The 24,184-nt window shown below is 56.2% G+C and overlaps 8 protein-coding genes across 8 annotated transcripts; 5 read left to right on the top strand and 3 right to left on the bottom strand.

The window, feature by feature from the left end:
• Window positions 1–3,818: 3,818 nt before the first annotated feature.
• On the top strand, window positions 3,819–6,266 carry ISF_08027 (C6 zinc finger domain protein; the record flags this gene model as incomplete). Its single annotated transcript, XM_018851630.1, has 3 exons — window positions 3,819–3,866; window positions 3,936–4,081; window positions 4,220–6,266. 3 exons carry the CDS (start codon window positions 3,819–3,821, stop codon window positions 6,264–6,266), a joined length of 2,241 nt encoding a protein of 746 aa, XP_018701116.1.
• A 724-nt stretch (window positions 6,267–6,990) lies between these two features.
• On the bottom strand, window positions 6,991–8,259 carry ISF_08028 (hypothetical protein; the record flags this gene model as incomplete). Its single annotated transcript, XM_018851631.1, has 2 exons — window positions 6,991–7,992; window positions 8,050–8,259. 2 exons carry the CDS (start codon window positions 8,257–8,259, stop codon window positions 6,991–6,993), a joined length of 1,212 nt encoding a protein of 403 aa, XP_018701117.1.
• Window positions 8,260–9,558: 1,299 nt separating this feature from the next.
• On the top strand, window positions 9,559–10,307 carry ISF_08029 (DEAD box helicase; the record flags this gene model as incomplete). The annotated part of the gene is made up of 2 exons (XM_018851632.1): window positions 9,559–9,816; window positions 9,882–10,307. 2 exons carry the CDS (start codon window positions 9,559–9,561, stop codon window positions 10,305–10,307), a joined length of 684 nt encoding a protein of 227 aa, XP_018701118.1.
• Window positions 10,308–13,045: 2,738 nt separating this feature from the next.
• Window positions 13,046–13,639, bottom strand: ISF_08030 (Protein kinase-like domain protein; the record flags this gene model as incomplete). The annotated part of the gene is made up of 1 exon (XM_018851633.1): window positions 13,046–13,639. One exon carries the CDS (start codon window positions 13,637–13,639, stop codon window positions 13,046–13,048), a length of 594 nt encoding a protein of 197 aa, XP_018701119.1.
• A 2,499-nt stretch (window positions 13,640–16,138) lies between these two features.
• Window positions 16,139–17,026, top strand: ISF_08031 (Protein kinase-like domain protein; the record flags this gene model as incomplete). Its single annotated transcript, XM_018851634.1, has 1 exon — window positions 16,139–17,026. The coding sequence occupies one exon, from the start codon at window positions 16,139–16,141 to the stop codon at window positions 17,024–17,026; it is 888 nt and encodes a 295-aa protein (XP_018701120.1).
• Window positions 17,027–17,656: 630 nt separating this feature from the next.
• On the top strand, window positions 17,657–18,843 carry ISF_08032 (WD40 repeat-like-containing domain protein; the record flags this gene model as incomplete). Its single annotated transcript, XM_018851635.1, has 4 exons — window positions 17,657–17,783; window positions 17,834–17,873; window positions 17,919–18,014; window positions 18,063–18,843. 4 exons carry the CDS (start codon window positions 17,657–17,659, stop codon window positions 18,841–18,843), a joined length of 1,044 nt encoding a protein of 347 aa, XP_018701121.1.
• A 520-nt stretch (window positions 18,844–19,363) lies between these two features.
• On the bottom strand, window positions 19,364–20,279 carry ISF_08033 (hypothetical protein; the record flags this gene model as incomplete). Its single annotated transcript, XM_018851636.1, has 2 exons — window positions 19,364–19,862; window positions 19,915–20,279. The coding sequence occupies 2 exons, from the start codon at window positions 20,277–20,279 to the stop codon at window positions 19,364–19,366; spliced, it is 864 nt and encodes a 287-aa protein (XP_018701122.1).
• A 1,085-nt stretch (window positions 20,280–21,364) lies between these two features.
• Window positions 21,365–24,184, top strand: ISF_08034 (von Willebrand domain containing protein; the record flags this gene model as incomplete). Its single annotated transcript, XM_018851637.1, has 1 exon — window positions 21,365–24,184. The coding sequence occupies one exon, from the start codon at window positions 21,365–21,367 to the stop codon at window positions 24,182–24,184; it is 2,820 nt and encodes a 939-aa protein (XP_018701123.1).

A 24,184-nucleotide genomic window follows, 5' to 3' on the forward strand; every position in this document is an offset into this window, starting at 1 on the left:
TCTCGACAAGAACAAACAAAAGACGCAACAAAGACGCGGAAGCAAAGTGACAAGACAAAAAAACAATACTCGGTCGGTCCATACCTGTCAATCTCATCTCGCATCAGCCCTCTTCAATTCCATTCAAGGGCAGGACAAGAGCCGCACTAATGCCAGTCGCTCGGGCAACCGCTGTCACATCACCAGCCCGGCACCGCAGCGGCTCTGTGCACGCGGCGACGGCTTCCAACTAGGTACCTGCACAAGCAACAACTCGCGACCTGCTGTACCTCTACCAAGTTAGGTACTGTAGGTAACAAGCAACCACACCATTCCTCCAGCCAACCAACTGTGGCGGGTAACTAAACAGTACGCCACGTCTTTTTTTAGCCCGCCATGCCGCCACCACAAAGCACAAGGCTCTCCCTTGATTCACGCGGCGCAAACCTGTCGCAACTTGGTCAATGGGTAATAATGCAGAAATCAATATTCCTGCTAGCTGACATGCCTTGTCAGAGATCTGTTCTGTAGACAGACAAAGACCTTGTTTCTCCCCCCGTCTTCGGCCTTTTGGTTTCTTCGTCTTATTACCAGGTGTCTTCCAGACAACCTGTGCTAAAACTATCATGACATCACCACCCTTGCGCTCGTCCGTCCACCACCAACAAGGTCGAATCCAATCCACAATTGCATTCGCAACCCATCCGCTGGCATGCACCGTTCCCATCTTCCCTCCCCTGCCCTCCCCTCCTCACCCCTGCTAAGCTTCTGAGATTGATTGTTAAAAAAGAGGACCAATCTCGTGTTTTTCTTCAATTCCCTCAACTTCCCCCACGCGCTCCAACAAAACTCGACAAACTCGACAGCAGTCCAGACTCTCTTAATAACTCATCCCACCCCAACTGACAACTGACAACCCACCTCATCCGTTCCTTCTGTGTAAGTATACGTAACCCATTCACACGCATCAAGCATTCAGAGTCAATGCCCTCATTTCGGAATACGACTCGCACCACCACAAGCCAGCAAGCATGTCAGGAACCGCGGCCGCCTCCCCCTTCGTCTGTTCAGGCTTGATCTGCACCTCTGCGACACGTCCAGCCTCGGCCAGGCTCGCCTCCTGGTTTTGAAAGATGCCGCACCAGTACAAAGAGGAAGGTGTCGCCGATCCACCCGCGACTGTTTCGCCTCTTTTTCTGCCGATCCATACCTTTGCTCTTGCCCCTTGCCCTTGACCCTTTGGGCCTTTTGCCTTTGCATGCAGCATATGTGCACGACTCGCCCGTGTCGCCCCTCCATGCTGACGCGGCTTAATAGCTGCGGTTTTATGTCCTGTCCATCTCCGTGTCTAATAAATGGCCCGAACGGATACCCTTGAGCGAAAAGCGGAAAATCTCTGTGCATCATCACACTGTCAGTGCAACCCTGTACTGGAAAATGGACCTCGTTAAAAAATTCTTCATTCTTTGACGCTTTGAAAATCACGCCACCTCCGGGCCTTGTTCCCAGTGCAGGCTCTTTGTTGCACCTTTTCCCTTTGGACCTGCTCCGTCTACGGATGATTCGTAAACCTTCCAAGTAACGAGCCTACGGACAGCTAGAAGAGCGCTAATTTCTCGCACGCCTAGCGAGGCTGTCAGCCGCATCCGTCAAAGGTAGTGGCACGGCCGAGTCTGTTTAGTGGAAACCTTTCTTCAACGGCACAGCGGCACAGGCTGGACCTGTCAGCCGCCCGTTTCGTAACCAACGCGACGTCTTGGTGGTTGCGCAAGGTGTGCCTTGCTCGCCCGTTTAAGAATGCGAGGCACCTGTACCTGCCGACCATGTTGGACGCTCCGCAATGCGAGTTGTGAAGTTGTGCTGCAAAACTTAGTTCCCACCATGCCCTTGGTAAATATTAAAAGAAAAAAAAAAGAAACATTGGTTTATTGTCGGCCGCCCGCAGTGCAGAAATGCGCAGCATCACCAGAGCTGCCGCGATTGTCGCCGCCGGCCTACCGAGTTCGCCAAGAGCCGCGACTTGTCCGAGGGCAAGCACCAACCAACAGCTGCGAGTCAAGGGAACAGGCATCACCGACAATATTCCTCGACTACACTGATAGGGGCAAATGTGAAAATACCCTTCGACTTGTTACAGATGTATTTCCTTGCGGCTGTCAAGAGCGAATACTTGTTTCCGATTGTCCAAGTACTAGTACCAAAATGATTTGCATGCTTGGGGAATGAGTGTGAACAACAACCACCTGTCAATGGGCAGCCTACACTACAGATTGATCACTACACTTCAGCTCTCACTCAGGCACTAGAAGCTATGAATACGATAATGCAAACACATAGAAATATGGTCTTTGGTCCTAGAGTCATCAGTACGCCATTTATTGCATTTGAGGCCGTTAGTACAGGGTAGCTGCGGGATGCCCCATGGCTACTAGCTCGCCTAGACGGTGATCAGGCCCCCTTCTCTATCATCTAAGATATCTTTAGGCCAACTTATAATTTCTGGTGAAAACCTGTTATCCCTCTGCCAATCCTCTGTGGTATAGCACCGTCCATCGCGGATGTGGCGGTTGCTGGGCCGCCGTATATCTGTCCGTACCTCCACAGTCGACAACGGTTGTCCTTAACCGAGAACTGACTTGGCTGGGAGCCTTTCCCGTATCTTCATTGCAGACTAGGCTCGTTTATGACATGCAGTTCGATATACCCGCTTCTCCCCCAAGTTCCCCCACCGAAAAAACAAAGGTGGGCAAAACTCAGGTCAGTGGCGGCGCGCTAGTGATGGTGGGTGAATGCACTGATGATCCCCCAGGCAGATATGTCAACGGATTGATTTATTACCTTGTAACGTTGTCGCGGTCTTGGCTTCCGGATGTGTGCAAGGCTGGTAACTCATACAAGAGTGCAGAATTGGAAATAAATCAAATTGTCGACACTGTCGACACTGTACTCGTCGCGATGGAAAGTCTGCTAATAAGCAGATGCGCTGTGAATGATGACATCCCGCCGTTCCCGGGCCAGACAGGGTTGTGTTTAATAAATGGCATAAATAGGTAAATAGTCTGCCTTGTGGACCAACCACAACGCCATTATCCCACCTTTGCGCAAGCCAAACTCAGCTTTGTCACTGGGTTGGGCGTTCCCGGACGGCGTCCCGCCAGCCAGTCGGCCTCGAGGAAGCGCCTTCGGGCCGGACCCCGATGGGCTGCTTCTTCTCAGTCATAGTTTTTAACTCCTTCAGGAAGCTTTGGGGCCAGGGAAGTTGGAAATTCGCGACGGTAATAACAAAAGCCGTAGGTAGGCTTGGCTTGTGGGTTGGGCTTCCGCGCCGCAGGACCATCCATCCCACTTTCCAGTACGATTGATAACCTTGACGCCACCATAATCCTCGACGCCACCATAATCCTCGTGGGCTTCCCTTTTGCCCATTCGCCGCCAACAAACGTTGCACAACGGACTGGGGGCGATTCTTGGTACTAAAAGGCTGGCAAACAGGTTTATTGGTTGATTGTTAGCGAAATCAATCTCCGCCCGCCAGACAAGACTGCAAGCTCTCTCGGCCAAGCGACGCTAAATCGGCTGGGCTCTCCGCACACTTGCCAGAAACTCAACAACGTCAACTCCCCCTCTCGTCTCCCCATGTAATTTGGAAGGCTGCATCTTCTTATCATCCCTTTGGCGGCATCACGGGAAAAGTGCGCGCGCCTGGCCCAAGACGCCCGAAGCCGGCCTAGGCCCAACGAATACTTACTTGCGCGGCCATGGAGATTCAATTTTCGATTCCGCTCGCCCGGCCGACAAACGCGGCTTCAGCACGGTGAGTCCACCAGCAGCCAGCGCCCATGCCATCGCAACGGGCCCGGAGACGATCGAGACATCTTCGCCCCAGCGTACGCGTGAGCTTCCTGCGAAAAAGGGACTGGTCAGCTAAGCACTCTCCGCGCCTGCCGCCATCATAGGTCCTCGGCAGCCGAGTCATCAAACAGTGCCGCTGCCGCCGCAGCCACCTCGGCGCGCGGTGGCGGCACACATCGCTTCGCTCTAGAATCTCGTACCAGACACACCCGCCGCAGTTCGACTCGCGCGCGCACTGGCTGTGCGACATGTAAGCCGACTTTTATCGAAGTACTACGTTACTTGGGTTGTGACAAAGCTAACCGTTGACTACCATCTAGGCAAGTAAGTCAATGTGCGGCAAGCAAGGGGACGACAGCGGTTCTGCAGGCTCTAACTCTCAACCCAGAAAGCGACATGTTAAGTGCGACGAAACGAGGCCGGCGTGCTTGAATTGCATCAAATGGCGAGGTTACTGTGACTCATATGCCACCGACGACGCCACACGAGGTGCAAAGGACGGCGGCGCGGGCGACAACGCCAAGCTGATTCACACGAAAAAGGCGCCGCTGATGCTGACCGAGCCCCTCGTCAACATCCTGCGCTTCGCCAGCCAGGACGAGCGCGCCTACTTTGACGAGTGGGCGCACCTCTCCGTCACCTTTCTCAGTGGCGGCCTCGACCAGACCCGGCTATGGACGGCCACCATGCCGCAGCTGAGCCTCGAGGAACCGACGTTGCGCTACGGCGCAATGGCCGTCGGCGCCCTGCGACGCGCCTGCCGATCCAGCAACGCGCCACTGGCCGACGACAACCGGCACTACCTTAACGCGGTGATGCTCTACTGCGAGGCGCTGCGGCGGCAGTCGGCGGCGCGCCCCACCCGCGAGGGCTTGCGAACCGCGCTGCTCTCGTCGCTGCTCTTCATCTGCTTCGAGGCGCTGCGCGGCAACACGCCCGCCGCGCTCAAGCATGTCACCCACGGCTTTACCATGCTCAACGAGCTGGCCGGGTGCACCCCGCGCGCGCCCGATCTAGTCAGCATCGCGCCCGCTCCGCCCGCCATGGTCCAGGAGATCCTCGACTGCTACAAGCCGCTCGAACTGCAGTCGCGGTCCTTCCTGGGCTCCTACAAGGCTGCCTTCTTCAAGGGCGACCGAGACCCGCCGCAGCTGGCAGGGCATCCCGGGGGACAGCCACCATCACTGCGGGGGGACCCGCGGTTGATGTCGCCGATGTCAAGTCCGCAGCGGTCAGCAGCAGTAAGTAATGTGCAGTCGCCCAAGAGTGACCCCAGCACACCACAGAGCCAGCACATGGGGGTGCTCAGCCCACGCAGCTTGGACAGCCCGTCAAGTCAAAATACCACACCGGTCGCACCAACATCATCATCCACATCACCGCCCTCTGCCGCCTCCCCATCCTCCACAACCCCGCCTGGTCCGGGACAGCAAGGCCCGCCGAAGCCACCAACAAGCGGACCTCCGCAGCGACCGCCCGGCATCGCACCCTTCACCAAGCACTCGCCGTACTTCCGCCCCAAGCGGACCACCATCACCACGCTGCGCGAGATGCCCCGCACCTTCGCCGACATGGAGGAGACGCAGGGCTACTGGGCGCTCGTGCAGCGCAACATGGTGCAGTACATGCCGCTGCTGGCCGCCACCAGCGCGCGGCTCGCCCTCGCCAAGGCTGGCTCCGAGGCCGAGGTCGAGGCCAAGCTGGCCGCCGTCCGGCAGGACCCCGCCATCGGCAAGTTCATCGCCGACTGCCGGTACTGGATCCGGCGGTGGGCCGAGGCCTACGAGCCGCTGTACCGGGCCGCCGTGCGCCGCCGCTGGCACGACGCCGCCTCCACCGCCGCGTACCTGCACGCCATCAACCTGCGCGTCGAGTACCTGGTGCTGTGCGTGTACACGACAGTGCCGCGGTACGCCGGCCTCGTCACCGCGCGCGCGCTGACCCCGCAGTACCGCGAGATCGCCGCGCTCGCTGAGACGCTGCTGCAGGCGCGCTGGCAGCCGCCTGACGGTGGCGTCGGCTTCGCGATGGACTCGGGCTGGACCTGGCCGCTGTTCATCGCCGCTTTCGGGTGCCGCGAAGCGGCGGTGCGCGCGGACGCGACGCGCATCCTCGGGCAGTACCCGGTGCGCAACGCGCTGCGCGATAGTAGAGTGTACCGCGCGATCGCGCTGCGCAACGAGGAGGTTGAGCGGGCGGTCGCGGCGGACGGGGATGATGAGGCAAGGCAGTGGGTAAGGCTGCGGAGGCGCGAGGTGCTGTTTGAGGACTTTGGCGCGAGCGTGGTGCTGCGGTCGGTGCGGAAGGATCCGGATACGGGTGTGTGGGAGCTGATCGAGGAGGCGGCGGACTTTCAGGTCCGTCCGGACGGGCACCTCAACTGGCGGAGGCAGCCCATCTCGGGTGCCACGTCGATACTCGGTGGTGTGTGCTGATGTTGCGGCTCGTTGTGTAAATGGAGGTGGTGGGATGTTGGTCGTCAGACCTTGTACATACTGGCATGGCGTAGACATCGGGAATATACCCACAAGACATTTTTCTTTATCCCTTCATACCCTTGATTCAGCAAGAGCCTACTTAATCACCATCATTCAGTAGGTAAAAACTGCCCATCCTGCTCCCTACGACAGCTTGGCTGGAAGCTTTTCCACACGCACCTCATGGAACCAGATAATGACGCGCCTTTCATCGAGGCGTGATTGGTTTAGTGGTAAAATTCTCCGTTGCCATCCGCAACGTCGGGGAGCCCTGGGTTCGATTCCCAGATCACGCATTGATTATTCTTTTTGCCATTTTTTACGTATTTCGATTTCCTCGTTGACCTTGAAGAGGGGGGCTGGTGGGACTTGTGGATGGCTGGCCCCTTTTTTGCCCTAGTTGGGAAAACTATCGTGTGAGATGGATAATGGCAGATAAGAGAGTCGAATTCAACGAAGCGTGATTGGTTTAGTGGTAAAATTCTCCGTTGCCATCAGCAACGTCGGGGAGCCCTGGGTTCGATTCCCAGATCACGCATTTATTATTCTTTTGCCGTTTTCATACACTCGGTGTTGCTGTCTTTTTGCTGTATACGACGGGGATGGTGGCTGGGCGCTACTACTGGCTGTTTGTAGTGGCCAGGTCAAATGGGGGAGACGGCATGGATGACGGAATGTTATCCTATTCCATAATGAACAATGACTGAAGTAAACACCGGTCTTCCTTTTTAATCTCTTCCCAGTTGGCGTCCGACACAAAGTGCTCCGCGCTGTCGCCGGCCCTCTCGAGATACCACACACCCACGTCAATCATGTCCCTGCGCCGCGCGCTGGCATGGTACACGTCGTGCGCCAAGTTGACGTCCTCGCGGCCGTGCAAGGAGAACGCAGACCGCAGAAGCTGCAGGTTGCCGTCGCGCACGTCCCTCCTCACCCGGAGCCTGGCCGCCTCTCGGTACGCGGAACAGAAGCTCGTGACGTACAGCACCAGCAGCGCGTGCAGGGCGGCGTCGTCCTGGGCGTCGAGGATCTCGCAGCGCATGCTGGAGAGGAATTGGGCGACGTCGCCGTTGACGCCGCGGCCGTTGGCGCGGCCAAACTCCCAGTCCACCAGCGCGGGCGTGAGGTCCACCGCGACCGCGGGATCGGACAGCAGTATGGAGCCGGGATGGAAGTCGCCGATGCTGAGGGCTGGTCGGTAGTCGTACTCGGGGTCGTTGTATTCCTGGGCCGTGGCGGTGAACAGCTTGTCCGCGTTGGCGTAGCTTTTGATGCGTTCCTTGATGGGGAGGACGGCGAATTCCCAGACAATGCCCTTCGATACGGACACGGAAAGCTTCTCGTACGTCTGAGGCTGCTCGGCTTGTATCTTCCGCACCGTCTCTGGGCTGTGAACGAGGGCCATGATGGAGCCCGTGTCGCGACCGAGCTTGGCGATCTTGTCGGCAGTTGCAACGGCGTCCTTGGCGGCGGTTTTGATAAACTCGACAACGTTGACGAGTCGCCCGAGGTCGGAGAGCAGCAAGATGGACGCCTCCTGATCCGAGACGCTCAGCTTCAAGACCGACTCCTTGCCGCTGTCGTGACGGAGGAGGCGCGGCGTTTTCCATGGCGCCACCGTCTTGCGGGACTCGAACAGAGGGCCGTCCTCATCCCATAGTTTCAGAATCGCCGCCTCGACAGCCTAGCGCGACGTCCGTTAGCAGGAAGACCGGATGCTGGTAAGAGGGGGCAGCCTGACCTGTCGCTGGGTAGAAAAGTGTAGGCCTGGACCGACGCTTTCGACGTACGAACGGGCGTGCTTGAGGACGAGACTGGCCGGACCGGCGCTCCCAGAAAGCCTCGTCGCGCGGTGTGTGGAATTGACGACGCCCCCGGTCAGGCGGGTGGTCTCCCACGTTGTTCCCGGATAGACGGACTGCAGGTACTCGGTGTAATTCAGGTCTGTCATGGTGGTAGGTTGCGGTGTACAACGGTGAGAAGAATACGAAAAACAGGCAATTCTTCTTTGGCTTCAATAGACCCAATGGGACTCGTCTTTGGTTGATTGACAAAATGAATGTCGCAGACAAAGGGCTGGGAACTGCCGCCTTTTGAATGTAGTGTTCGGGTCCGCTATTCCCTGCAGCTGAACTGGTGATGGGCATCCCAAACAGGCAGTAGGACAACCTATTAGATCTAAATGGATGCAATCAGAATGATGCATGTCCCACTCTGACTCACTTGGCCGTTTATTCTAGTAGCGCGATACTACTCTCTTTAGAAACAAGCGGGCAACGTTAACTACTCGCTGCAGGTTGCTAGTCTTGATACTTCAACAGGTTGGCAATCTAAGTAGGTGCCGGGTATCAACAGCCTTGATGGTCTCGCGATTGGCGATGGGCAAACAAAAGGTACATCGTGATTCTGGCCAAACTTCTCAGTGCAAAATAAACACATAAACGATGGATACCAATAATTTTTAAAAATGGCAGCGTCACACTGAATGGCTGCAGTTCAGACTTGGTGCATGAAACACAGTGAACTGAAAGTCGTCAACCCCAGCTAATACCAGTTAAGATAGCTGAACTGATGCACACTTGACAGTTGCAACATACACATAGCCGAAACGACATTCTCTGAAGAATATTCAATATTTTGCCATCTGGGCGTTTTCACAACGATGTACGATCTGTATTATCAGGTCGCCAAGGAAACTTAAACGGACCGGCAAGTCTTGCCTGCCGAAGCTGCCTGCAAACGGGCGTGCCAGTTGGCAGAGAGATACCTGGCACCTGCTGTTTATTGCTGCCTGGCGAAATCATTGGAAGGTGAGCAGCAATCCAAACAAATCTCGCTCCCTCTTTCCCTTCCAAGGTCCTGCATTTTTTGTTTCTCTCTCGGCGCCCTCTTCCTCCCTCCCTCCCTCTCATCCTCCTCCTCTCCCTCTTCTCTTCCTCATCTTCATCCCCCTCCCCCTCTCCTCCTCTTCTTCTTCTACATCACATCCAGCTCGTGAAAAAATCAGTCTTCAACTATTCTTCAACTCATCTCTTTCATTGCAGAGGCTGCATGCAACTCGGCTTTCTCATTGTCTCTCAGTCCTGCTTCAATCGTGCCATTCCGACTCGAGTCTGTCTGATTCTGCCAATCAGAATTGCTGAACAAAAAGGAGATAGAGCATTGGTGAGTATTTACGCAGCTACCATTATATATTTTAACTAACCACCTTGTTTAGCAATTAAATTCGTTCTTCCTCCCCCCGGGGGGTATGGGTGACAGTCATACAAAGTCATCAACAAACTGGCTGGAGGAGCCCGAACTACCTTCAGCCGAAGAGATTCTGTCAAGCTCTTCACCACTCCTTCTACCAATTCAAAATGAGAGCATTACCTCTAAGAGTGAATATCTCGAAAAGCATTATCGAATGCAGAGATACGAAGCCGTTGAGCCAACGCGGCTGGCGGTCTCGGAATTCCGCCAAGCACCCGACATGCCAGAACGAGACCTCGCCTACGTCTACACAGATGTGAGTAGCTTCCACCAGATAAGTTATTTACCAACTAAATACCACAACTAACCTCACTGTGACAGGTCCATGTGCAGGGCATCGTTTTGACTGCTCAGGGTGCTGCTACCAGAGTCTCGTTTGCAACGGACAGGGCAGCAGCAACACCGATTGATTGGGCCAATCCCAGCCGGCTTCAACAGGGATCTCTTGTGGTTCTCTCGCCGGTCGCCGATCACTTCAAGTCCAAATGCTATGTAGCCACAGTGGCATATCGTTTCCTGGCTGGTGGTCTCTTGCCTGACCTTGACGCAGATCCGCCAGAACCAGAGAATACACCATCAAGGGTCGATTTGTTTTTCTCGACATGGGGAGGTGAGCTTCTGGACCCAAACATTACTTTCTACATGTTAGAAGCAAAGGATGGGTACTTTGAGTCCGTCCGACACACAATGGTGGCGCTTCGAACAGCGGCCTTCGAGAAGTACGTTGCCACACCATCTCTTACATAGCCTGGTTAACAAAAGAAGGTCCACGATAGACAAGTATGTTCTATCAAGTGACATTAGAGACATCCAAGTCACAAAGAATGATGTCGAATTACGACTGAGCACCAGAAACATTCTTGACAAATCACAGGCAACCGCTAGTGTTGCCATGATAAGCCATGAGCTGTCAGTTACCCAAGGTCCGCCAGGGACTGGCAAAACACACACGGTGGTGGCAGCCGTGGAAGAGATACTAAGGTATCACAACCCTGAAAAACCGATCGTCATCGCCGCTCAAACAAACCATGCGGTCGATCAGCTTCTCGATCGCTGTCTACAAAAAGATCTAGACATCTGTCGGCTTGGAGGCCGCACAGTGTCAGAAACAATCGAAAAATACACCCTATTCAAAATACAACAAAGACATAAGGGAAAAGCTGCCGGTAAGAGACTGCCGGTTGTTTTTTACCGGGATTTCGAAACCGCACGTGAAGTACTCGAACTACACCTAAAAAAGGCTTTCCAAGGCCAGCAGAACTACGATGCGAAATCCTTCAGGGATGCTAAGATCATCACAACGCAGCAGTTTGACTCCCTGCAAGATGAGGGGTGGGAAACTTCGGCGGAATCAGATCTCTTGTTAGCATGGCTTGGCTGGAAATCCTTCTCGAGCTTAACACCGCCAAAAGCCGGGTTGCCAGAAAAATGGAAGCCTGTCACCAGAACCCAAGACCAAAACAATGACAGTGCGGACATGGACAAAGAGAAAAGACTACCAGACCCAGAAAAGCCTAACGGCCCGTTCATTCAAATGCTGAAGCGCCCTGATGAGCCTCTGGCTACTCGGTTCAAGTCTACGCTGGCCCGCCACGGGGACTTGTACAAAGTCAAAGCCCAGCACCGAGCCGAACTATTTACTTACATGTGCTCTGAGCTGTCTCAACAAAGTCAAGAGAAGCTTGAAGAGTATTATACCAAGTTCCAGGCTGCCTGTCGTCGGCTTCAAAAGAGCAAGATAGAACGTGACTACGCGGTCACAAAACTTGGCGTTCAAATTATTGGATGCACCATCACTGGTCTATCAAAGTACCGGCAGCTACTATGCAAGATTGCCCCTACCACCTTGATTATCGACGAAGCGTCAGAAGCTACAGAAGGAAGTATCACAGCAGCATTGCTGCCTTCGCTTACACACCTTGCTCTGGTTGGTGATCACCAGCAGCTTACCCCACGCGCCATCTATCCTGTTCTAACACAACCTGTCTTCGCTTTGGATGTTTCCTTGTTTGAACGACTGATTACAAGAAATAGCATGCCATGCCAGGTTCTGAATATGCAGAGACGCATGATACCAGAAATTCGACAACTTGTCAATGTCTTCTATCCCGGGCTTGGCGATCACAGCACTGTGCTGAAACGCGACAAGGTCAAAGGCCTAAGTGTACCATTATGGTGGTTCGACCATTCGTGGCCAGAACAAAGGAATTGTGGCACTTCTGGCCAGAGCACTTGCAACAATGGAGAGGCTGAGATGGTCGTGCAGTTTGCTCGATATCTAGTCAGCTGTGGCATACCATTCGAGAAACTGACAATCCTAACGTTCTATACTGCGCAAAAGGAGCTAATCGAAGAAAAGCTCGGACTGTCAAGAGTTTGTAAGACTGTCGACAGCTTCCAAGGATGCGAGAACGACGTCATTCTTTTGTCCGTTGTCCGCAGCCCGCCATCAAGCCAACGGGCAAGCGCTGGTTTTGTTAAAAACACACACCGCGCAACAGTGGCATTGAGCCGAGCTAGAAATGTCATGTACATCTTTGGCAATGCGACAAACCTGAAAGAGAGCACAACTTGGGGCCCAGTACTAGAGGCTCTTAGTCCGCTGCGAGAAAGGTGACTGCCACTCTTGTGTCCTGTTCACAACCGAACTACCCTAATTCGCTCTCTGGAAGATTGGGACTCGGTCTCGGAAGAGCTAGGATGCCGTGGGGAGCTTTGCAAAGTTGACGAAGTATTGGAAGACGGGATGCGACAGAGAAGCATCAAAAAGCAAGCTATCCAAAACACAATCTTGCCGAAACAGCCACAGCGTGGACAAGCGTCGTTCATTCCCGCGCTAGCGACTACAAGCCTCACCAAAGGAGCACTGGAGCGAGTTGACAAGGCGTCGCCAGTGACCATCATAACCAAGACCCCCTCGTCGATTGTCCACAGCCAGAATAGCAGCTCACAAAATAGCGAGTACATGATTGAGCTTGGCTATGATGCGTTCATTGTAGAATTAGAGGCGCTGGCTCGTGAGGTGAGAGAAGGAGATATGGGAGAGACGTTGGTGGACCTGGAAGATGGGGAACTGGTGCTTGAAGCGGGAAGAGAAGAACGTATGAGAGGGATGACCCTGGATTTTACAAAGGACCTCAGCGATGACCTAATTAAGTTTGATGAGTAAAATCGAGGGAAAATGGGCAAAGCGAGGAGATAGCTTAATACGTATTGTATCTTTTTTTCTCTGGCTTCATCGAAGTGCCACCTTTGTATCGGAAAATTGCGCTATCAAAGGCGGCCAAGAAGCCGTCATAGAGGGCATTCATGCCATCGTCGGAGGTATTGGTGCCCCAAAAAAGCTCGTCGCCGTCCCTGAACAAAAGACGCCAGAGATCCCAAGCGAGATGTTTGAAGCTCTGAAACTGCGGATCCCACTAAGTGAGTAGGCGCGTAGAGTTGTCTCTGGCCATGTCCTTGACGCGGGCCTCGATGGCACACTGCTAGTCGTCAGCCGACGCCCAGCGCGCCAGCCGGCTCGTCGCCGGCAGGGTGCCGTCACAGCTGCTGGCCACGGCATGCAGCAGGACGTAGAAGAGCGACTCCAAGTCGTGCCTGTACGTGTGCGGCCCCTGTTCCCTGGCCAGGCCGACTGCCATGTACTCGAGCGTCCCCGCGACGTTGTTGTTGCTCTGTCTGGCCGCTGACGTGTCCAGCGCGGCGTCAAAGTCGATGAGCATGCCCCGTCGCGTCGCGGTGTAGCACGCCTGCGCGCTGCAACAGGTCCCGGTCGGCAGCGTGTGCGCGGACGACCAGTGGCTCTCCTGGGCTGGAAGCTGAAGGTGGAAGAGCACGGACAGCCGCGAGGAAGCGTCGTCGAGCAGCGGTGGGCGGAGGAGGACCATGGCTTCGTGGCTCTGGGCGGTGAGCTGCTGGAGTTGGGAGATAGACAGCTGGAAGACCTCGTTGCACCGGTGGAAGATGCGGATGAGGTGCTCGGAGTAGGGGCCGGACATGGCCTCGCTACGGATCTTGGCGAGCTCTGCGAGGAAGTCGGGGTCGTTTTCGTACGGAGGAGGAGGAGGAGGCACCGCCATGGTCTTTGCGAGGAAGTGGAAATTGCTGCTGCTTGTAAGAGATGGGGATTTGGGGATGCGATTTTGTTAGGGCACATGGCATGGTGTTGAGGTTGTTGATTCGCGGAGTGATAGGACACCCGTCGTCGCACATAGCGACCCGAACCGGGCTTGTGCGACAACGGGAAGGTATTTCTAACTGTGTATATTTAGAAGCGGAAGATGAGCGCATCATATTGGTCAATCTCAGCCACCAAGTGTTGTGTGTGCTCTGTATTCATGGCAACTCGGACAAGGGCTGGCTTTGCTGGTGTTCCCTCGGACCGGTCCATCGAAGCTTGCAGTTCCACGCTCAATGGTCTTGGTGCTCTGTCACAAGTATCAACCCTTGTAGACAGCAGCATTTAATTTTGTAGAGCCTATGGAGGAGGCCCTAAAGCCACCTTGGGCGTTGGCCTGTTCCGATCACCCGGTTTGGTGATGGTGAGGCGTTGCACGTCGTAGCGCCAGCCCTACCATGACATGCAGACTCATACATGGCATATTGTATGCTGCATAAACGTATACACAAGCTTCCCTCCTATCCATAGCGAAACGGAGTTTCTCAGTACCCAGTTGCGCCAGGCCAAGTGCAATCCAGGCTCTGCTGCTGACGCTGCAGGGCGTTGGCCTTGCATCGCATTGCATCGCATTGCAAACGTCAATGCAGCTTGGGTGGGGGCCGAGGAGAAATATGAAAAAATGTCCATCGCCAATCAGGTTTGTAGTTGATATTAATTAATCCCTCGCCTCATACTTGATGTACCGGTCCTAGCCGTGCTGAGGCAAGGTGGCAGAAGCATCCTGCAGATGCCACAGGTCTGTCGTTGCGGCAAGAATCACTTTGCAAAGGCGCACCCGCGCCCTCTTTTTCGCCCTAGTTTTTCTTTTGCCCCCTTTTGCCGCCTGGGAATCAAGCTTTTGGGTTTTGGTCTGGGAAGAGGGAGGGAGGTATACTTGGTAGGTATGGCCCACGATGGCAGCGCACAAAGTGAGTGTACTTGCAACTTGAGCGACAGACCATTGCTTAGATACAGTCATAGCAGCCAATATACCCAAAGGCACAAAAAACGGGTACTTTTCTCCTGCATGTGAAATGAAGCGCATGCAGCTTCCCCACGCGTGTTTTCTGAGCTTCCTGTGGATTCCGTTACCGCCGCGCGCGGTTCAAATCCTCACTCGACGCATATTGCGGTACGGTGAAAGCCGCAGCAGCCATTCAGTCAATGACAACATGACAACCATCTTGCGTTCTTCTATTGCGCGCCTCAGCTTGACTGCGAGTCAGGTCAGCTCGCCTGGCACGCCTCGTACAATCAACTTGCAAGATGGAATATGCAGGGCGGTGGATCTGCGTACCTCATGAGACCAAGATGCCCACGCGGGCCTTCACTTCTTGACACCACTGTAAGCAACCGACGCCGGGCAGGTCGGCTGGTTGCAGTCCTCCTTGATCTTTGTTTCTCGTGTACCGTCGGGGGCTATCTTTGAGTCCCACTTGCAGCTGGGGACCAGTTCGGTCGGGGTGCCTTGCGCCATGGTCGTATGTAATCGGTTGAGACGTCTGGTAAGCTCGAGGATGTCGTTTTGTGTCAGGGTCAATTGGTAATTATCTGAGTCCACAAGAGAGAGAAGGCCGTCCTGTTTTATGTCAAGCTCGCTGTACAGCAAGCAAGCTTTGGGCAGCAGTTGAGTTACACGAGGTCATAACCACATCTTTGGGCGCGAATACATGATTCTCAGATGGGAATTCACGGCTGGCAAGGTGAATGATGTCAGAGGCTGCTGCAGATGCGAGGACCTGGCTAACACTTGGGGTAGCTGACGGGCATCCAGGGGGCTGCATGCTTGTGCAACCATTTGAAGCATCATATGACCTCGCGCGACCTATAGAAGGCCTACACGATTGCACAAGTGTCTCGGCTGCTGCATAGATGCATTTTGCTGCCGACTTCACCGATCGCTGCTTTTTGCAAAGTCGATTTTGAAATTTGCAGAGTCACCACCATCACCACTATCACCACTATCACCACTATCATCACTATCACCACTGTCACCATTATCACCACTATCACCACTGTCACCACTATCACCACTATCATCACTATCATCACTATCATCACTATCATCACTATCATCACCATCATCACCATCACTATCGCTAGCCTCCTCGGCGCCGGCTTCGACGGTAGATTCGGGAGCGCTACTCGGTAGAGCTCTATTAGGTACCTAGTGTGGTGTTAGCTTACAAGGTATTAGCGCGACTATGTAAATTTCAAAATCGACTATGCAAGAAGCAGCGCTCAACTTCACCGGTCCCGCACCGTCCTTGTGAGACCTGGTGGCTGAGACCTGACTTTCCACCCATTTGTTTTCTTTCCTCTTTCGACATCGCCATGTTTGGAAAACTATCGCCGGCTGCCGCATCGCGAACGATCTAGACTCCTGTCGACAGCGCTGTTCTAGCAAGGCCATGCCACGATGTCGGCTACCGATACATGGCTCCACGTCAAGGAGGTTTGGGGTGAGTCTTCCGACAAAGAAGGCGGCGCCGCTGCGGCTAAGACCACCTGGAAGCCAAAGCGGCTGGAGCTGATGGCCTTCGATGGCTATGCAGCCTATGTCGGGACGCGATCGCTGAGCGCCAGAGGTCGGTGGATGGCTGGGATCTACAAGGATCTGGACGACGCCACGTTCAGCAGCTTCCTGTCCACCATGCACAGGATACCCGATTCTGCCATTTACCCGTTGCTCGAAGAGGGTCTGACACAGTTCGACCCTGGCTCGGTGGAAGGGAAGGAGGAGGGGCGGTATTTCCTCAAGTCACCCAGTGCGGCTGAGTGGAAGGGAGGCGATGACACCGCCGTTGCCGACCTCTTCCTCGCCGAGGCCCGCACGCACCAGCAATTCCTCGCGACGCCCCATCCGCACCTCGGCGCCTATGTCGGCTGCGTCGTCCACGAGGGCCGCATCGTCCGCCTCGCCTTCCCCCGGTACGTGGAGTCGCTGTACGAGCGCGTCGAGAGGATGCGGCCGGGCACGGCGGCGGCGGCGGAGGAGCGCATGGGGCCGGAGGAGAGACGGGCGTGCATGCGCGCCGTCGGCGCGGCCGTCGCGCACCTGCACCGGCTGGGCTACGCGCACAACGACGTCTCAGCGACCAACATCATGTTCGACGCCGAGGGCGGGGCCGTGCTGATCGACCTGGACTCGTGCACGCCGATGGGGGAGCACATCAAGAAGGGCGGCGTGGTCGGCGGCTGGAGGGGGCCGATGTTTTCAGGTCGGGAATTTAAGATCTCGTCGGTGGAGTGTGATGAGGTCTCGCTGAGGTACATTGACGATTGGCTGTCTGGGAAGCAAAAATAGTGACCTGACAATCGCATGCGGTTGCTGGTGATCTTCGTGGGGGAGGGCGTGGAGGGGAAAATGCATGTTTTGGTGGGAAAACTTGTCAAAATAGGGGCCTGGTTTATTAGGGGACAAACTCAGTGTATCCAAAATAGACTGTTCTAGCAATGATGTCCATCTTTTTATCCATTTTCATATTCCTTTATTTTCTACGTTAGCTCTGATTTTTTTTTTTTTTTTGAATACAGCTTTCTGTCCTCCTTGAGCCCTTGATTCCTTGTTGGCGAGGAAGGTGCTGCGCCACATCCGCGCCACAGCTTGTGGCGTTGCTGTCGCCGGTCTGAGCGCTGCCCCGCGGGTAAAACCCAGGAGCAACCTCGACACACTCTCTTACCACGGCGCTCGTGCGTTTCACTCATTACGCAGAGGAAGCCGCTTCTTGTGAGGAACCGGACGGATTCACCACATCCGAAAACCATCTACGGGGTTTATGCATCACTTTACACTCTTTGCCACGTGCCACGACCTGACGACATTTACGATTTACGAGACCGTTACGATCTGTTTGCTTCTTTTCGCCGTGAGAATAGCGGCACCTGAAACATCGACCAACTAGAAGAAACGTTGCCTTCATTCCATCCCCTCGACATGGCTACCGAGGCCAGTCGCCAGTATGTGCCACTGACCTGCCACGGCCACTCTCGTCCCGTTCCGCACATTGGATTCTCCAACTTGGAAAAGGAGGACACGTACTACCTGATCTCTGCTTGCAAAGGTTTGTCAGCGTCGTGCGTTTGCGCCCATTTCCTTTGCTAACAGGAGTAGATGGAAACCCTATGCTTCGCGATGGCGTTACTGGAGACTGGTAAGTCGCAACGTATCGACTTCCTTGGCCGAGCTGACCAAGCAGGATTGGCACCTTCATCGGCCACAAGGGAGCTGTTTGGCAGGCTAGGCTGAGCCCTGACGCATCCAACGCAGCCACCGCGTCGGCAGACTTTACGGCGTATGTCATCTTTGAAGGATGAAAATACTTGTGTTAACAACTCTGCAGCAAAATCTGGGACACCCATACCGGCGAGATACTCTACACCATTCAGCACGACCATATTGTCCGAGCCGTCGCTTACCCTCCCGACAACTCGGACCTCGTTGCCACTGGTGGCATGGAAAAGAAGCTGCGAGTCTTTGATCTCTCGGAGCTCTCTGCCTCTAGCCCTGGCTCTGCTGTGACGATCCCGGCTTCCGCTGGCTTTGAGATTGGCGAAGGTATCCATACCGACTCGATCAAGTTCATTTGCTGGACTCAAGACCCCAACGTCATCATTACTGCGTCGGGCAAAACGCTTCGATGGCTGGACGTTCCAAGCCGCACCTGCATTCACCAACAGGTGTTGGACGGGGAGATTAAGTCGTGTGAGATGATTTCGCTGTGCCCGAGCGTGGCCTCACCCATCGATATTGGAGGAGGCAAGCCTGTGCTTGCCGTTGCAGCCGGCAAGACAGCCTACTTCTGGGGCGAGGAGCGAGCCATGACGGAGCTGAAGCGCATCACACTCCCAAACTCGATTGCTAGTGTGGCCCTCGACATCAAGGGACGCAAGCTGGTCGTGGGCGAGGAGCCTGGTACCTGGGCCAAGGTGATTCGCTACGATGACGAGGTTGAAATCGACACCCACAAGGGCCACCACGGCCCCATCTGGTCTATTGCCTTTTCTCCCGACGGCAAGCTGTACGCGACGGGTTCCGAGGACGGCACGATCAAGATGTGGAAGAATTGCGACGGGTTCTACGGACTGTGGCGTGGTGCTGGTACTGAACGTTCGGGAGAATAGAGACTCTCGGACAAGAGTAGCCACCACATGTTGAGCTCGGAAGGCGGCTGCTCGCGCGGACGCAATTTTACGCCGAGAAGCAGCCGCGAATCCGACATGAGCTTCGAGATGCCGATTGATACGCCGGACAGCTCGCTGGCGACGGCCAAGAGCGATGATTGCCGGTCGCCAATGAGCCAGCGCTCGGAGGCGTTGAGCCAAGGCTAGGGCTAGTTCGATTCACCGAGCGCTGCTGTAGTTGTACAATGACAATGAAATGGAAGATAGATGTTAGATTAGAGCGCTAGATAGCTAGAAGCGTCCCACAGCGGTGTAATATAAGATACTTGCTATCATGATGTGTACTCGGACAACTTGTATGGACACCTCGCAGCGCGGGGACACGTGGGCTTGATGCAGATTATTTATGAATAATTATCTATATGTTGAACCAAGAAGAATATGCTGGCTATTTCAAGTCATGTCCAGGCTGCTAGATGTGCCGCCTGCTAGCATCTATGTACATGCATTATCATTAGTATTATGTATTACGACTACTGGAGTAGTGTGATTTGAACTGCGTCAGGGAGACTTCGTCACCCGGCAACTCAATCGGCCTCTCGGCCTCCCTCTTTTGCCGATTCTTCTTCCTCCTGTAGCACACGCAGCCGCAGATGCAGCCCGCGATGAGCAGGAACCCGATGACCGTCGGCAGCACGATGGCGAGGTACAGCAGCCCGTCGTACTGGTGCCTGTCCGGGGACACCTGCATGCTGCGGCAGCTGCGGCGGCCCGTGGCCTCGGCGCCGGGCGTCCAGGTGGGCACCTGCACGTCGTAGCAGAGACCCATGGAGGGCGGCGCGGGGGTCAGCGTGGAGGCGTCGGCGGCGCGCCACTGGACCTGCCAGGCGGCGTGGGCGCTGACGGTGCGCGCGATGGTGGTCTGGCCGGCGGTGACGGCGGAGGTCTGGGCGACGAGCTTGGTGCAGGCCGGGCCGAAGCCGGGGATGACGGTGGACGTCTCATCGGCGGAGAAGCCGCTGGTGTGTTGTTGTTAGCGTTGCAATGATGACGAGGAGATGTCTAGCGTACCTAGAACAACAAAACGCCTCAAAGGTGATGGAGGCGGCGTCGCTCGGGTTCGGGTAGTACTGGGGGCCGTCGACCTTGAGGTTGTAGGCGACCCAGGCGCTGGGGCAGACGCCGGGGCGGACGACGACGGTGGCGCCGTCGCGGTGGACGTTGGCGCCCGAGGCCAGGCAGCCCCCGCGGGACGCCGGCGAGGCGGCGAGGACGGTGACGTGCGTCGCGTCCGGGTGGGCGGAGTCGAGGCCGGCGAGGTAAGTGAGGGTGGTGTTGAAGGTGTCGGTGCAGCTGGCGGGCGGCGCGAAGGGCGTGGTCAGCGCCGGGAGCCCCGTGGCCGTGGTGGCCGTGGCCGCCGCCGATGTTGAATTCATGGGGTGGGCGGGAGAAGAAGATCTGGCGAAAGGAAAAGGAGACGGACGGGGGGCCTTGGCGGGCGTGGGGTTCTTTATTAATAGGATCCTCAAAGATTTAGAAATTTTACGGTGCAGATGCAGACCAGGCTGCAGGTACAGGGCCGGGGTCGTGAACAAGGGCCAACGATAGAGAGGTAGGCTAGTGGACGGCTAGGGCGGTAGACTATTGTATCAGCGAACGCTTTGAAATCATTTAGTTAGTATTCAGGATTCAACGGTCGTTGCGCTAGTAATAAGCGAGGGTCTTTGTATTCCTCCATTGCTCGTCCTTGGCTTGTGGCGAGTGGGAGTTGTGGGCGAAGCTTGTCTCGGGTTGCTGCGGTTTATCGCGAATGCTGGCTGTGAGGGTGGTCAACCTCTGCACCGATGGACATGGGTACGTGAATAAAGGAGAGGAGATCCCTGCACCTGCAATCCACTGCGACAATCCACTGTAGCCTGCAGACTGCAGGTAGAGTCAAGATGGCAGATGTGACGACAACTTGGATGCTGCCGCGTGGACACCACACCTCGACCCGATCTTGCGTCTTGGCTCGCCGAATCGAATCGCTGCCTTCTCTATTCATTATAAATTAATACTAGTGCAACTGCCGATTGACTCACGAAAACTGGTATGCCACGCCATCTTGCTTTCTCGGAAGGCCCTGCCGTTCAGCCTAGGCCCTTAGCCTCTAGTTTAGTACTAGGTTTAGCGGTCCGTAAGGCGGCCTCCCAGGAAGGCAGCAGCGATCGCAGGTGCAGCCTTGGAGCTGTGGCCAATCGTGGGGATGGATATGGATGGACACGACGCATCTTAATAGGCATCACTCTTCTTGAATATGAAAGCGGGGAGAGGATACTGCCTCAAACACGGGTATATAATAGAGACCTACCTCGCCGCTGTTGACTGGATTTTTCTCTTCTCTTCATCATAATCACAACCCCTCAACTGCAGCAAACACATACTACAACCTTGCAACTTACGAGTACCCCGCAGACAGCTCCCGACGTCATTTGCCACCAACAAACGCACAACCAAAACATACAACAAACACATCATCACCATGAGCCCTTTTTGGAGACCACCATTGTACCCCGGAATCAGCGCCGGCTATTGTGGCTGCATCGTCATCGTCAAGAATGAACGCAAATACCTGCCTCTTACACATGTCAGCGCCCACGCCACGCTGCTCGCCTCCACCTCCCGCACCACCCTCACCCAGACCTTCAAGAACCCGACATCCGAGACCATCAAGGAATCCCGCTACGTGTTTCCTCTCTTTGACGGCGTCTCCGTCGTCACCTTCACCTGCACCATTGGAACGACTGTCATCAAGGGCATTGTCAAGTCCAAGCCAGAGGCCAAGAAGGAGTTTGACGCCGCTGTCGCCCGCGGTGAGCAGGCCGGCCTGCTCGAGCAGTCGGACCGGGCATCGGATGTCTTTACCACGTCACTGGGCAACGTCGGCCCCAACGAGGAGGCCAAGGTGGAAATCACCTTCCTCGGGGAGCTCAAGCACGACGCCGAGGTGGACGGCCTACGCTACACCATCCCGACCAGCATCGCCCCGCGCTATGCCGACGACCTGGTCTTGCCCATCCCGGTGAACCAGTCCAACGTAACAACGGCAGACGCGTCCTTCGGCGTCACGGTTGATGTAGACTTGGCGACCGGTGCTGCAATCAAGAGCGTGCAGTCCCCGTCACACCCCATCTCGGTCAACATCGGCACTACATCTACACAGGCTAATGAAGACCCGTCTCTACAATGCGCCTCGGCCAGCCTCACGCGCACCGAGGTGGCGCTCGACAAGGACTTTATCGTGCAGGTCTGCGCCAAGGGCCTGGGCGACCCTTCGGCCGTGCTCGAGACGCACGCGACCATCCCCGGCCGGCGCGCCGTCATGGCCACGCTGGTGCCGCGCTTCAACCTCGCCGCCGAGACGCCCGAGGTGGTCTTCATCTGCGACCGCAGCGGCAGCATGGACACGGGCACGAGGCTGCCCAACCTTGTCGCCGCACTGCAAGTCTTTCTACGGTCGCTGCCCGTCGGCGTGCTCTTCAATATCTGCAGCTTCGGCTCCACGCATTCGTTCCTGTGGCCCAAGTCGCAGCCCTACAACCAAACGACGCTAGACCAGGCGGCGAAGCACGTTAGCGGCTTCAAGGCCGACTTTGGCGGCACGATGATCCGCGAGCCCATCGAGGCCACCTTCGCCAACCGCGATTCCTCCCGCAACCTCGAGGTGTTCCTGATGACGGACGGCGAGACGTGGGACGAGCAGGCGACGTTTGACGCTGTCAATCAGGCGGTGGAGGAGGCCAAGGGTGCGATCCGGCTGTTCGCGCTGGGCGTTGGCGCGGACGTGAGCCACTCGCTCATCGAGGGTGTGGCGCGCGCAGGCCGCGGCTTCACGCAGTCGGTTGGCGAGAACGAGAATATGAGCAAGAAGGTGGTGCGCATGCTCAAGGGCGCCCTGACGCCCCATGTCAACGACTACAGCCTCGAGATCAAGTACGAAAAGGGCGAAGACGACGACGACGACGAGTTTGAGCTGGTGGAAAAAGTCAACGAGTGCACCATCGTGGACAGCGTCGAGGAGCCGGCGAAAAAGCCCATCTCTCTCCACGACACGTCGGTCAAGAATGAGGACTTGGAGATGCCCGACGCCAAAGAGAAGGAGCTGCCCCTTCCCACCCTGCCCACACCAACATATCTACAAGCACCATACACCATTCCTCCGCTGTTCCCATTCACGCGGACGACCGTGTACGTGTTGCTCTCAGAGGCTCGCGCGAACCACACGCCCAAGTCGGTCGTCCTGCGAGGCACCGCGCCACAAGGTCCGCTGACGCTGGAGATCCCTATCGTGGCCGTTGACGCCAAGGGCACCACGGTGCACCAGCTCGCGGCGCGTAAGGCGGTGCAGGATCTCGAGGAGGGCCGCGGCTGGGTGCGCGACGCCAAGCTGAAGGAGGGAGGCAAGCCGCTCCGGGAGGTGTACGCGATGCGCATGACGGACGTGGCCAAGGAGGCGGCCGTGAAGCTCGGGGTCGAGTACCAGGTGGCGGGCAAGTGGTGCTCGTTCGTCGCGGTTAAGAAGGTGACGGGCAAGTCGGTGGCGCCGGCGGAGGGATCCAAATCAGATGACAAGGTCGATGAGGAGGAGGAGTACGAGGACGTCGGCTTCGGTTTTATGGATGACTCCGGTGAGGCGGCCAAGCAGCAGCACGCCGGCCCGCGATTCGCAAAGAGGTCTATGATGCAGCCGATGGCCGCGATGAGGATGCGCAGCGCAGCACCCATGCCCGCGGCGCCGGTCGCTTTCGGCGGCGCCCCCGTCGGCCCCAGTGCCCCCAGCTTCTATGCCCTTGACACGGGCAGCAACTCTGGTGCTCTGTTTGGTTCCGGCAGCGCGGCACCACCACCACCACCACCGCAGTCAGCGTCAGCATTCTCAGCATTCTCAGCACCGGCGCCGCAGGCGAGCGCGGCGCCGCCCGGTGGTGCCTTTGGTGGTGCAGCGGCTGGCGACCCGCGCGAATCGCTTTCAGGGCCAGAGGAGAAGAAGAAGAAGTCGACGCCGCTCGAGGCCATCATTGCGCTGCAGACATTTGGCGGTAGCTGGACGTGGTCGGCGGAGCTGGAGACGCTACTGGGCGGGGTGACGCCGGAGAGCGCTGGGGAGCGGCTCGGAGTGGAGTCGGAAGCGGCGGCGACGCTGTGCACGGTCGCATACCTCCGGGCGAAGATGGCGGACGAGGAGGAGGTGTGGGAGCTGGTGGTGGACAAGGCGCGAGCGTGGCTGGCGACGACGCTGGCGATGGGCGAGGACGAGATGGCGGCGCTGGAGGGGAAGGCGAGGGAGTTGGTGGGTTCATAA

This window comes from Cordyceps fumosorosea, assembly GCF_001636725.1.
Source record: "Cordyceps fumosorosea ARSEF 2679 chromosome Unknown scaffold_26, whole genome shotgun sequence".
In the NCBI taxonomy this organism is placed as follows: Eukaryota; Fungi; Ascomycota; class Sordariomycetes; order Hypocreales; family Cordycipitaceae; genus Cordyceps; species Cordyceps fumosorosea.